Here is a 13,683-nt window from a genome sequence, read left to right as displayed (position 1 = left end):
ACTACTTCCTGCTGTAGAATGCAGACCTTCTTCTTATCACAAAAAGTCACCACCTTGCGTTCCTGGAGACCTGGGAAAGGGAGCTTGACTTTGTTTGTCCATCGTACTTTTTATTCTCCCTTCAAGTGTAATTCTGTCACTTCCCTTAGCAAAAGCTTTCTCACTGGTGTATTTTAAGGAGGAGGAGACCATATTCCATAGCCTGGCCCTCAGGGTCTTCGCAATCTAGTAACGACCCACCTCTCCAGTAAGCATGCTGCCGGTGGCCTGTTTTATCACGGACTATTAAAGTCTGCCCTGTCATCTTTGTTCTATTTGCCAGTAGAGCTTCCAGGGCTTTTGTCAGCAATTTCATCTAATTCTGTAGTTTTTATCATTTAAAAAAATCCTTCAGAGAGAAAATATTAGAATTACCTTTGTTTATTTAAAAGAACAGTGTTACTCCACAAAGATCTCTTGCAGGCTTTTCTGCAAGCACTTCTTTGTTCCTTAAAAGATGAGAGAAAACACAAGAACCATCTATGGATATCTATCTTTCTTTGATGTGTCTTTGTTATCAAAATCTGCCAGGATTTCTTTTTTACCATAATTTTTTTTGTTGTTTCCCTAATACAACATAACCTTGATTGAAAACAATTAGGCATATGTATGATTTCTTTTAAATCAAAATATAAGTAATAGTCTCCTAAACAATGAGAGTAGTTTTTTTTTTCTGGAGTAAAAGTGGCCTCGTTTTGTAACTCCACAACTAAATTTACTTTACTTTTCAGAGAACTACTTAAAATAAACCTATTGTAAATAAAACCAGGGGAAAAAATTGCAAGCAGCCATTATTCTGCATAATGACAAAGACTTCATCAAAAGCGTCCATTTTAAATGTGTACTATCAAACTTGCTAAATCCAAGATGAAGCTGAGAACCTAATACTTGATCCTAATCTTCTTTAGTTTTTTAAATGAGATAGGGATTACTAATATTGAATACATGAATTTTATTTTCCTAAAGCCATTCATTCATTTAGAACTTAATGAGTATGTACTATATGCCAGATATTTTTTAATGCAGTAACTTTATTTTTTAATTTATTAAAGTATAATTGATATACAATATTATATAAGTTCCAAGTGTATAACATAGTGATTCAACATTTCTATACTTTATGAAATGGTCATATTATAAATCTAGTATCTGTTACCAAAGTTATTACAATACTATTCACTATATTCCCTGTGCTGTACATTACATCATTACAATATATTTATTTTATAACTAGAAGTTTATTACTTCTTACGACCTTTCATTTTTTTCACCCATCTCCTCATCCCCTCCAGAATCTATCAGTTTGTCCTCTGTATCTATGAGTTGGTTTCTGTTTTATTTATCCTTTTGTTTTGGTTTTTTAGATTTTACATATAAGTGAAATCATACAGTATTTGTCCTTTGTTTGACTTATTTCTTTGTTTGACTTATTTCACTTAACATAAGTCATACCCTCTAGGTCCACCATGTTGACTCAAATAGCAAGATTTTGTTTTTATTTTTTATGGCTGAGTAATATTCCTTTATATGTGTGTGTATACCATGTTTTCTTTATCCACTCATCTATTGATGGACACTTAGCTTTCTTCCATATCTTGACTATTGTGAATAATGTTGCAGTGAAAATAGGGGTGCAAATATCTTTCAAATTAGTGTTTTTATTTTCTTTGGATAGATAGCCAGCAGTAAATTGCTGGATTTTATGGTAGTTCTATTTATGGTGTTGGTTTTTTTTTTTTAGGAAACTTCAGATTGTTTTCCATAGTGGCTGTACCAGTTGGCAATTGCACAAGCAATGCACAAGTGTCTCCTTTTTCCCACATTCTCACCAACACTTATTATTTGGTTATTTGATGTCTTTTTGATAATAGACAATCCGGCAGGTATGAGGTGATAGCTCATCTGGTTTTGATTTACATTTCCCTGATGATGAGTAATGTTGACCATCTTTTCATGTGCCTGCTGGCCATTTATATGTCTTACATGGAAAAATGTCTATTCAGGTCATCTGCCCACTTTTTAATCTGGTTGTTTTTTTTTATGTTGAGTTATATAAGTTATTAAACATTTTGGATATCAGCTCTTTATCAAACATATTTGTAAATATCTTCTCCCGTTCAGTGGGTTGTTCGGTTTTGTTGCTGATTTCCTTTAGTGTACTTAAGCTTTTTAGTATGTTTTCTTCTAAGAGTATTATGATTTCTAGTACAACACTTAACTCTCAAATCCATTTTGAGTTTATTTTTGTATATTGAGTAAGAAAAGTAGTCCAGTTGCATTTTTTGCATGTAGCTATCCAGTTTTCCCAGCAATATTTATTGAAGAGATATCTTTTTCTTCATTGTGTGTTCTTGCTTCCTCTGTTATTGATTAATTGACCATATAAGTAAGCAGAGTTTATTTCTGGGCTCTATTCTGTTCCATTAATTTATGTGTCTCTTTTTGTACCAGTATCATACTATTTGGATTATTACTGCTTTCTAGTATAGTTTGATATCAGGTAGTATGATGCCTTCAACTTTGTTCTTTTTCAAGATTGTTTTGGCTCGTCAGGGTCTTCTGTGGTTCCATATAAAATTTAAGATTATTTATACTAGTTCTGTGAAAAATGCCATTGGTATTTCACCAGGGGTCCCCAAGCCCCACCCACAGACCTATAACAGTCAGCAGCCTATCAGGAACTGGGCTGAAAACAAAGCTCACCTGAGTTCCACCTCCGCACTTCCCCCATTCCACATTGCACAGTGGGGTGAGCAAAGTTCATCTACCTCTGTCCCCCACCTTGCCCATCTTCCGTGAAACCAGTCTGTAGTGCCAAAACAGTTGGAAACTGCTGGTTTTCACTATAGAGGTCTTTCACTTCCTTGGTTAAATTTATTCCTGGGTACTTTTTTCATCCAATTGTAAATGGAATTATTTTACAATTTCTCTGATAGTTCATTCTTAATGTATAGAAATACAACAGATTTCTATATATAAGTTTTGTATCCTGTAACTTCACTGAATTCATTTATTAGTTCTAACAGTTTCTTATAGAGTCTTTAGGGTTTTCAATATATAGTGTCATATTATCTACAAATAATAAGTTTTACTTCCTCTTTCCAGTTTGGATGTCTTTTTATCTCTTTCTTCTCTGATTGCTAGGGCTAGGACTTCTAATACTATGTTGAATAAAAGTGGCAAGGGTGAGCATCTTTGTCTTGCTACTGATCTTAGAGGAAAAGCTTTTAGCTTGTCACAGTTGAGTATAATGTTAGCTATGGACTTGTCTAATACGATCTTTATTATGTTGAGGTATGTTCCCTCCATACCCGCTTTGTTAGAGTTTTTTCCATAAATGATTGCTGAATTTTTTCAAATGCTTTTTTTTTCCATCTATTGAGATGATCATATGATTTTTATCCTTCATTTTGTTGATGTGGTATATCACATTGATTTGTGGATATGGACCCATACCCCTGGAATAAATACCACTTGATTATTGTGTGTGATTCTTTTAACATGTTGTTGAATTCAGTTTGCTAATGCTTTGTAAGGAATTTTTGCATCTGTGGTCATCAGGGATATTGGCCTGTAATTTTCTTGTTTTTTACTGTCTATCTGGTTTTGGTATTAAGGTAAAACTGACTTCATTGAATGAGTTTAGAAGTTGTCCTCTTCAATTTTTGGAATAGTTTAAGAAGGATAGGCATTAATTCTTCTGTAAATAATGTTTGGTAGAATCTTCCTGTGAGGAGGTCTGGTCGTGGCCTTTGTTTGTTGGGAGTTTTTGATTACTGATTCATTTTGTTATTGGTAATAGATTTAGTCATTTTTTTTTCTACATGATTCATCTTGGTAGATTGTATGTTTCTAGGAGTTTATCCATTTCTTCTACATTTCCCACTTTGTTGGCATATAGTTGTTTGCAGTATTCTTTTAGGATATTCTGTATTTCTGCGGCATCTGCTGTAATTTCTTTCATTTCTGATTTTATTTGCTTGGGCCCTCTCTTTTTCTTGATGAGCCTGGCTAATAGTTCATCAATTTTGTTTATCATTTCAAAGAACCAACTTTTAGTTTCATTGATATTTTTACTTTTTTTAGTCTCTATTTATTTCCATTCTGATCTTTATTTCTTTCCATCTATCAGCTTGGCTTTGTTATTTTTCTAGACCCAGTAGGGGTAAGCTTTGTTTATTTGAGATTTTTCTTGTTTCTTGAGGTAGGCGTGGATTGCTATAAACTTCCCTCTTAGAACTGTTTCTGCTGCATCCCATACATTTTTAAATATTTCCATTTTTATTTATCTAGCGGTAATTTTCCTTTTATTTTCTCTTTAATTTCTTCATTGAACATTCATGTTTAGCCTCCACATGTTTGTATTTTTTCCAGCTTTCTTCTTATATTCTATTTCTAGTTTCATACTATTATGGTTGGAAGATGCTTGATATGATTTCAATCTCCTAAATTTATTGAGACTTGTTTTGTAACCTAACATGATTTACCTTGGAGAATGGTCCATGTGTACTGAAAGTGTATTCTTCTATTTGTATGCAGTGGTGTATATATGTATATATGTACACAAATATGTAAATAAAACACATTTAAGGCCATGTTTCCTTGTTCATATTCTGTCTGAATGATTTATCCATCAATGAAAGTGAAATGTTACAGTCCCTTACTATTATTATATAATACTTTTGATCTCTCCCTCTATGTCAGTTAGTATTTGCTTTATGTATTTAGGTGTTCCTGTGTTGGGTGCATAAATGTTTATGTCCTCTTGTTGGATTAATCCCTTTATTAATGATTTCTTGTTACAACAAGTCTATTTCTTGTTACAGTCTCTGTTTTACATTTTGTATTACATAAGACAGAAATCTCATATGTGTTTTTTCCCCCCTTATGACAACTACTCTTAGGATGTACTCTGTTTGAAATCAACCATACAGCAGTGTTAACCATCGTTACCAGGTTGTACTTATAAGGTATATAAGTAATGGAGCTCCAATGGTTTCTTTTGACCACCTTCAACTAATTCCCCCACCCCCCATGTCTGGGTGATGTCTTTCTCTTAATTGGAATGGGAGGGGTTTTTTTGTTTGTTTTTAAGATTCCACATATAACAGATCATATAGTATTTGTCCTTCTCTGTCTGACTTAATTTCATTTAGCATAATGCCCTCAAGGTCTATGTTGTCACAAATGACAGGATTTCTTCATTTTTGTGGCTGAATAATATTCTATTGTACATGTTTACCACAACCTCTTTATGCATTCATCTGTCAATGGACTCTTTCCGTGTCTTGACTATTGTAGATAGTGCTAAGAATATGTGGGTACAGACATCTCTTTAACGTGGCGCTTTCATTTTCTTTGGAAATATAGTAGGAGTGGAACTGCTGGATAGTATGCTAGTTTTATTTTCAACTCTTTGAGGAACTTCCATACTGTTTTATATAGTGGTTGCACCAATTTATATTCCCACCAAGAGTGTACAGATTTTTTTTCTCCACATCCTCACCAGCATTTATTTCTTGTTTCTTTGATGGTAGCCATTCTGATAGGTATGAGGTGGTTTCTCATTGTGGTTTTGATTTTCATTTTTCTGATGAATGGTGATGTCGAGTACCTTTTCTGGCCATTTGTATATCCTCTTTGGAAAAAATGTTTATTCAGGTCCTCTGCCTTTTTTTAATTGGATTATTTGTTTTGCCATTGAGTTTTATAAGTTCAATATATATTATAGATATTAACCCTTTATCAGATATAGTTTACAAATATTTTTCCAATTCTATAGATTGTGTTTTCATTTTGTTGGTCATTTCCTTTTCCATGTAGAAGCTTTTCAGTTTGATGTAGCCCCAGTGAATTTTTTATTTGTTGCTTTTGCTTTAGGCATCATATCAAAAAAATCATTGCCAAGAAGCTTTTTATTTATGGTTTCCAGTCTTACATTTAAGTGTTTGGAATTGTGACATGGCTTGCACTGAAAAAAAATATATATCTATATATCATTCATATATATGTGTATATATATGTATATATATATATATACGTGAATGATTTGGTAGTATCAATATTTTAATGATACTAAATCATCCAATATACAAACACAGACTACCTTTCCATTTATTTATGTCATCTTTGATTTCTTTTTCAGATAATTTGTTGTTAGTGTGTAGAAATGCTACTGATTTTTGTATGTTAACTTTGTATCCTGCAGTATCCTGCAACTTTTTTTAATTATTGAGCTCTAACAGGTTTGTTTTTTTGTGTTTTTTTTTTTTGTGGAGCCTTTAGGGTTTTGTATATATAAAAATAGACAGTTTGACTTCTTTTCCAATTCTGAAGCCTTCTATGTCTTGCCTGATTGCTCTGGCTAGGTCATTTTGGTTCTTAATCCCACACTACCTTACAGTAAAAGAAATAGTTTTAGCAGATACATCTTGCCTGCTGGTTCTTGTCACAGAAGGCATATTATAAATTAAATGTATTCTTAGCTACAGTACTTAAGTCAGTAATAGGCTATTTTAATAATAAAGTCTATGACTTTATTAAACCTAGAAGCAACCCTGAGTCATTTTCCCTAAACCCTCATTTTACAGAAAAATAAACAAGCTCCAAAGAGACTATGTCATAATTCAAAGTGACATAAGTGATGCCAGGTTTGAGAGTATAATGCAGCACCCTCCTTCTGGCACCCCCTTACCCACCTCTTTCGCCACCACATCTCTCTGACTTCATATAGGAAATATTTGTTCTAGTCTAAATACTAATGCAGAAAAAAATTACCCTGCACCCACGGGTCCTGGGAAGCTCATGTAGATCCATAAAATCTCCACATGAACATGTGCCTAGTTAGGGAAAATATTATTTTGCAATATTCAAATTATTTAACATGAGTTTGAACCCCTGAGATCAGTCTTCTTCTAATAAGTCACTTAATAGTAAATGTAGATTTTTTTAGAGAAGAAGGAACACTAATTTTTAGAGAATAGAATTCCTGATTACAGCAGAGATCATTACCCTTTATGTTCCGTGACGGTGCTGAGAGAGGAGCTGCTGTCCTTCTGTTGAGAATGTCCCCAGAGACCACCTGTTCTCTTCCACATACACCCAAGGTTTGCCAGTTATCACTGTAGTACCTTTTACACTTTTGCTCAGATGAATAATTACATCATTACTGTGTTGTGACGACTAATCTATAATGCACCACAGGCATATTTCATCATTTGAACTTGTTTCAGGGTGCTGCTTTGCATATGGTTTTTATTAATACTCTGTACAGGAAGACTAAAGCTATAAGGATTTCAGTGGCAGTAAACAAGACAGTTTGGGGATCTTTGTGGATAATCTCCCCTTCCATAACATGTTTTGAGTATGGTCTAAAAGTAAAACAGTTTAGATTAAATGTGCTCTAGGCTCGCATCACCTCCTATACCTATAAAGGCACGACACATAGCCATTGTCCACGTTCTTTGTTTACTGTAGAATGAAATGCTCAATTTTTTTATACATTAACTGTGTACCAAAGAATTCGCGGGATTTTTTTTTTTCAATTTCTTTGCTACTCTTTGCCTTCTACAATACCTGCTTCTGAGTGCACCAATCACTTTCAAATTTGTATTGTTGTCTGTGAGGAACAAATCTAACTTCAGCTAATCCGCATGCAAAAGAATTTGAACCTACTCTGAAAAAAAGCATTCCACTTCTCACGAATACTTTCATATGTATTTATGAAGATAGTTGTCCTAAAATTTCCTAAATGGCTCTCTAAAGCACCTTCAGCATCTTCTCTCACATCCTGGTACATAAGAGTGATAAAACTATTCTGTAACTCTGTTCAGTTGTTCATGGGTAGCAACTTTGGGAAGAAGGGACAGTGAATCTCTGGCAAATTTTAGAAAAATACAAAAATTAAGAAAAACAGAAGTTAATTAATAATTAAAAAGGAATTTTTTAAATAGATACCAAGTACACGGTCAAATGTAAAAGAACACTGTGTACATTTGAATACTTGCAGACTCTTAAAATACTGAGTGAATGATTTTCCTTAAAAGTGATGTATTAAAAATGGGCTTGGGCTTAAGATTAAGAAGTAAAACGAACAGGATACTGAATGGTACCTACAAACTTACCATAAAGATATTGTGGATTCAGTTCCAGACCCCTGCAATAAGCAAGTATCTTGCCTTCAATGTGTAAAACATGTGACATCTGTAAAGTGCAATAAAACAAGGTATGCCTGTGCGGCATATACACAATTCCAAATGTGAGTCTGTACATTTATGAAGGTTATCTGGCTGGTAGGATTAGAAATTATTTCTATTTCTTTATACAATTGTACATTTTGTAAATGTTTTAAAATATGCATGAATGTCTACTCTAATAAGAAAAATAAGGAAAGCTTTCTGTAATTGAGCATTTCTCAAACTCAATCTATGTATTATAGTCACTCAAATTTTTCAGTGTCTCTTAGCAAACAGATCACAGAAGGGAGTGTGCATTTTAAGCTGTACTGATAATTTATGTTGCTGAATAAAAAGGCCACCGAGAACAGTTAGGAGGCATTACATGTACTTCAGATACAGACCAGACCTGGTATGAATCCTGGGTTTACTGCTTACCATTTGTTAATTACATCTCTCCACTCCTTCTGTAAGTCCCAGTTCTTTCATCAGTAAAATAGTGATAATAATACCTATTCTATCTCTGAGGTTATAGAGAGGCTTAAATGAGAGTCTATGTTCAGTGCTAGGACAGTGCCTGATACCATACTCAAAAAATTGTAACTATCATCATTAATAAACTCCTTAATAGGGCTTATAAGGCCCTGCATCATTTGGCTCCTACAGCCAGTCATGGCACTAACCATGTATTTCTCTCACACGCAGCCAGTATTCTAACAACGAATTTCTCCTTTATCCTCTACCCCACAATGCAAACAGCCATTGAAGAATTCTTCTGAATGGCTGTCCTTTCATACCTCGCTCAGCTGTTACCTCTTCTTATCAGGTGTCTCCCGTTCCCCAGGCAAAGGGATATGGCCCCCTCCTACATAGGTGAACACTCATGATTAATGTACATTCTGCTACTCACCCGCAGGCTGTGACAGGGTGGGCCAGGGACATCTACCCCGTGCCTGCAAATTCAAAAACTTCATTCATGATGGATGAATGCAAAATAGTATAGTCTGTTTTTCTAGTCTAAGGCTGCGAAGTGGATCATCCTAAAAATTTGAAAACAGGCTTCTAGTATTTGTTTGACTATTCTGTTATTAGACGATAAAGGCCTACATTTGATATTAGACTATGGTATATGCTTTTAGCAGATTACTTGAGACAAAGACATTGTTACTAAGGAATTTAATAGCTTGCATTCCCAGAATAAAACAGCTATGGGATTGACACCCAAATAGTGAGGATTTTCCACTGTTGCCTACAGATAATCCCTCTAAACCCCTCACATCTACTGTTTGCTTCCATGCCAGATTCTATTAGTCCGAATTTTTAAACAATTCCGTGGAACAATAATTGCAAATTATACCCAGACCTTCACATTATTTTTGTGGAAAAAAAAAACTGGTTCTGTTTTTTTACCAGATAAATACAATTTTGTCTCTTAAGAAAAAATTTTGTTGATGCATATGTACTTACAATAGTGCCTTTGAGCAGTAAAAGTTTATAATCAGGTGTTCATCATAAATGGATGAAGTAACCCATTTTCTTTTTTGTTTTTCTTGTCTCTGGTTAATTCAGGTGTTTTACAAACATTCCCATCATTTAAACAAGATGTTTAGATTGATTAAACAATTGCAAAAAACAAAAAACGAACCCTTAGGTGTTTATTTAAAATTGTCCCATATGGTAAAGCTATTTTAAGGTCAATGCAAAAACTGCTTGATGATAATAAATGGAAAACATTGCTTCTTACATGAGAAAAGTAAGTTTTGAAAAATGTAAAATACTACCAACTAAGGAAAACTGCTAAGACTTTCAAGCACTAAAAATCCACTGGACACTTCTTTCCAAAGACAACTGTTTTTGAAAGTTTCAGTCCTAGCTACTGTGTTTTATTTAAAGTTTGGAACTGGTGCTCAAATCATGTATCTACTCAAAAATCTCATCACCTTAAAAGAAAGAGTCCAGATCACATTTTAAAATGCAGTCCAGAATTCTTAGGGGAGGATTAAGTTTGGATTTTTGTTTTGAACAGATGCAATGTTAAGAACTTAGCTGGCAGTTTTCACAGCACTGAGCAGAGGGGATGAGCGCTGTAGTGGATTTCAAAGGCAGGTTTCAGGGCTTGTGCTGGGAGCCTTCTCTGTCCTCACGTGTGTCTGCCCCTCCCCCAGCACGCCATGCCCTTCTGGAGGATCTCCAGTCACTCGGACCTCATGGCCCTCCACCACGCCTTGGAACTGGAGTACCTGTAACCGCCACATAGCACTTTGAAACCACACAACTGCCCTGTGACCAGGAACAAATCCAGCAGGCCTGGGTCCCTGTCAGCGCCGGACTGGCGAACCTACAGATTTCAACATGGTGACGCACAGCTGCTGTCGAACTTCACCTCTGCGCTTGCGGTGAATGAAGGACCACGTCTATTTCTTCAAAACAGCTGTTGACTCTAGTACTGTGAATCCGATGAAAATAAGCCATGAGAATGTTCTAGCACAGCATAATGTGTCTTTGCCACATTAACTACATGGTTCGAACCTGTGAAGAAAGGACCTGCAGACGCCTAAGTTTTTAGCATCTTCAATGTGACGTAAACAGCTTCTCCAATACAGCAAACTTGATTGCACAACAAAGACTGAAACGATTCCTGAATACCAGTGGGGGAATTTTCTTGTAAAGAAGGTTTACTTTTTGGTGTCTCATACCCAGGGTAATCTGTACATCTCTACTTATTTATGAACAGACTTTTTTAAAAACAGCTTTATTGAGGTATAATCCAAGTACCATTCAATTCACTCGAACAGACTTTTTGGGCATCAAATAGTTGAAGAGACAATAGCATAAGAAATAAGCAATTAAAGGCCTTGGCCTAATGACACAGCAAGTACTTTGAATTTTAGCACATTGCAAAGTAGTTTAAAGTATGTCTAATTTAAACATATAATATGTACATCACTGAGACAATCATGTACAGAAAGAATTTTTGGTGTAAATTTGTAATAATGGATGATTCTTTTACATATTGTTTAGAAAATGATATTGAAAGGTAGCAATGCCTTGATAGTGAAGTATGAGGCAATACATGCACAGACTCGTGTGCAGTGCCTTATCGAAGTATACTGGGTATAAATATGTAGATAATGGGTTTTTGTTTGTTTGTTTGTTTTTTTAGATAATGTTGTCAAGACCAAAAGCATGGATGTCAAGTGTCAATAGGATTTTGTTTCCCAAATTTTATTTCCCCATCAGTTCATTTTTTGTGTGTGCTGTTAGAAAGGCCTTGGTAAAATAATACAATACAGCAGTGTCTTAAATCATCTGAACAAAAAGTCCTCTTAGAACCTCACTTTTTCATTGTCAACACTAATATATGTAGCAGCTTGGGAAAGAAATGAGTCTTCAAATGCTTCTTCTTCCCACAAAAATAATGTGGATAGATATATTTTATGAATAAACTGGTTCGTGAAATGGAGACTAGAAAAGTTTTGATGTGCTCAGATCATAGTGTCTGCAGTTTCTTGCTTAGGTAAAGGAGCACATTACCACATCTGGAAATTAGCAGAAATTCGCATTACTGTCTCCATGCATGTTTCCTCTGTTTTCCTCCACCGTTTCCCTCCATCCTCCCAGGAAAGCTCATTGCTTGCAAGGGACATGGCACAGTCATCATCCCCAAGGAAGTATGTTACTCTTCACCTGTACTACATATCACATGACAAACTTGGGAAACAAAAATTGTTACACCATAAAAATAGTTTCTCCAAAAGTTATTATTTTGGGCACAGTTTCTCTCATCTATAAAGCCTACCATTGTCATGAAATACTCTTTGGATGAATTTTCTTTAATATTACATTGGGGGAAAAAAAACACCAGCTTTGACCTAAAGTAGCTAAAGAGCTACCCTATCTTTTTCTGAAGTTTCATGTTGCTGCTAGAATTAGTCATTTGAAAATTCTGAATTGTATAACAATTTTTTTTTTTTTTTTGCTTGAAGCAAACAGAATTTGACAATTTTTTAGCCTTTTCATTTTAGGTTTTTGTACTCCACAGATGGAAAAGACAAAGTTTATCTTGGCCTTTCTGTATAAAGGTGTGTTGTGTCCACAATCGTGTACAGAATTTTTCTTCACTAATTTTGTGTTTAAATTAATAAAATTGATTTGTGAAGTACTGTAAGCTCCTTGATTGTCAGTATTTTCTTTATCTCTTGGTTACAGGAAATAGCAGGATCTTGGCTGCATTCGGATGCTCATAGTCCAACGAAAGGAAGTTGTAGGAAGCAATTCTAGTAATGGCTTTATCAGTCCGTGAGGGCACTGATCTAGAAGGGTAACAGCTGTTTCCTTGATCACTGTAAAAACAGATGAATGGAGAAGCTCTTTCCTTTTTCCAAAGCTCTAGAAACTGGACCCTCACTCAGATTTATCTACTGTAGAACAGAACTCGGCATTAAGTACCCTGAATGGCAGAGCATAGATTTAGCCACTTAAGTATCTGAGGGGCAGCAATATAAAGCACTTTTACTTACGCCTCTAACATATATCTCTAAAGGTTGGCCACATTAATCCCTGAGATTATAAAACAGCACAACTTGCTTCCCCCTGGGTTTCACTTAGACACATGGCATTCATACATACAACGCATGACAATCCAATATGCAGTTGTCAGACTCATTTATCAGGCCCACAATGTACAATTTTCACATGTACACAGCAAGCCAAGAAGCAGGAGCTTGCTGTGTGCATGTGAAAATTGTGAGGGTGAAAAAAATTGGAGGAAAGCCTTTAAAAAAGGCAGGGGTGGGCAGCAGAGGGATTTTTAGGTCTTGGGAAAAGAGAGTATGGAAATTGGCAAAATGGAGGGCATACGCTCAAAAGATGAATTTTGTAAAGCACCACTTTTAACACGGTACCCGCTGGCCTACATGTTTAGGCTCCCCTTTGAGGACTGATTATAGCCACATTTTTCTACCAGGCATTCTAGAGTTTCCAACTATACCCTCTACTCTCTTCCCCACATTCTCCCATTACTCTTCGGAACAAACCTTCAGTTCACACTAACTGGGCCCCTTACTAGACCAAACAGCCCATAAGCATCCCTGCCTCACCTCTACTTTGAGCATGTTCATTGCCATCAATGACGCTCCACCCTCAATCCTCCCAAAGCAGGTCCAGCTCCAGTGCCTGCTCCCTTGCATAGCCTTCTTATCCATCACGGCACACAGTGTGAGTTCCTGCTCTTGACCTTCTCCCACCCAGTGTCTATCATCTTATATGCAATCCTACTGTCCCTTTCAATAAAGACACTGGGTCCCCACCATGGGGACATTGTTCGAGGTGCTAGAGAGAGCTGGTCCCTGCTCCTGAGGATGGTGTTGACATTGGAGCAGGTGGGAACACACAAGAAATGACTTAACTATAGGAATGAATAAGATACATTCACTCAGAAATGTTCTTTATGGAAAATTAAAGCAGGAAG

At 35.6% G+C, this 13,683-nt stretch overlaps 1 protein-coding gene across 7 annotated transcripts in view; it reads left to right on the top strand.

Moving 5' to 3' along the window:
* Positions 1-12,327, top strand: part of EYA1 (EYA transcriptional coactivator and phosphatase 1) — a 288,702-nt gene extending 276,375 nt beyond the window's left edge. For all 7 annotated transcript variants that reach the window (XM_054590246.1, XM_054590244.1, XM_054590245.1 and 4 more), the window contains one exon: positions 10,379-12,327. In XM_054590246.1, coding sequence (XP_054446221.1) covers positions 10,379-10,459 — 81 coding nt within the window. In that variant the 3' untranslated portion in view covers positions 10,460-12,327. The remainder of the gene's footprint in view (positions 1-10,378) is intronic.
* Positions 12,328-13,683: the final 1,356 nt, after the last annotated feature.

Source organism: Pteronotus mesoamericanus, unplaced genomic scaffold, assembly GCF_021234165.1.
Source record: "Pteronotus mesoamericanus isolate MK-2021 breed Mesoamerican mustached bat unplaced genomic scaffold, CSHL_Meso_final scaffold_174, whole genome shotgun sequence".
NCBI classification, from domain to species: Eukaryota; Metazoa; Chordata; class Mammalia; order Chiroptera; family Mormoopidae; genus Pteronotus; species Pteronotus mesoamericanus.
This window is presented reverse-complemented; position numbering and strand designations above follow the sequence as displayed.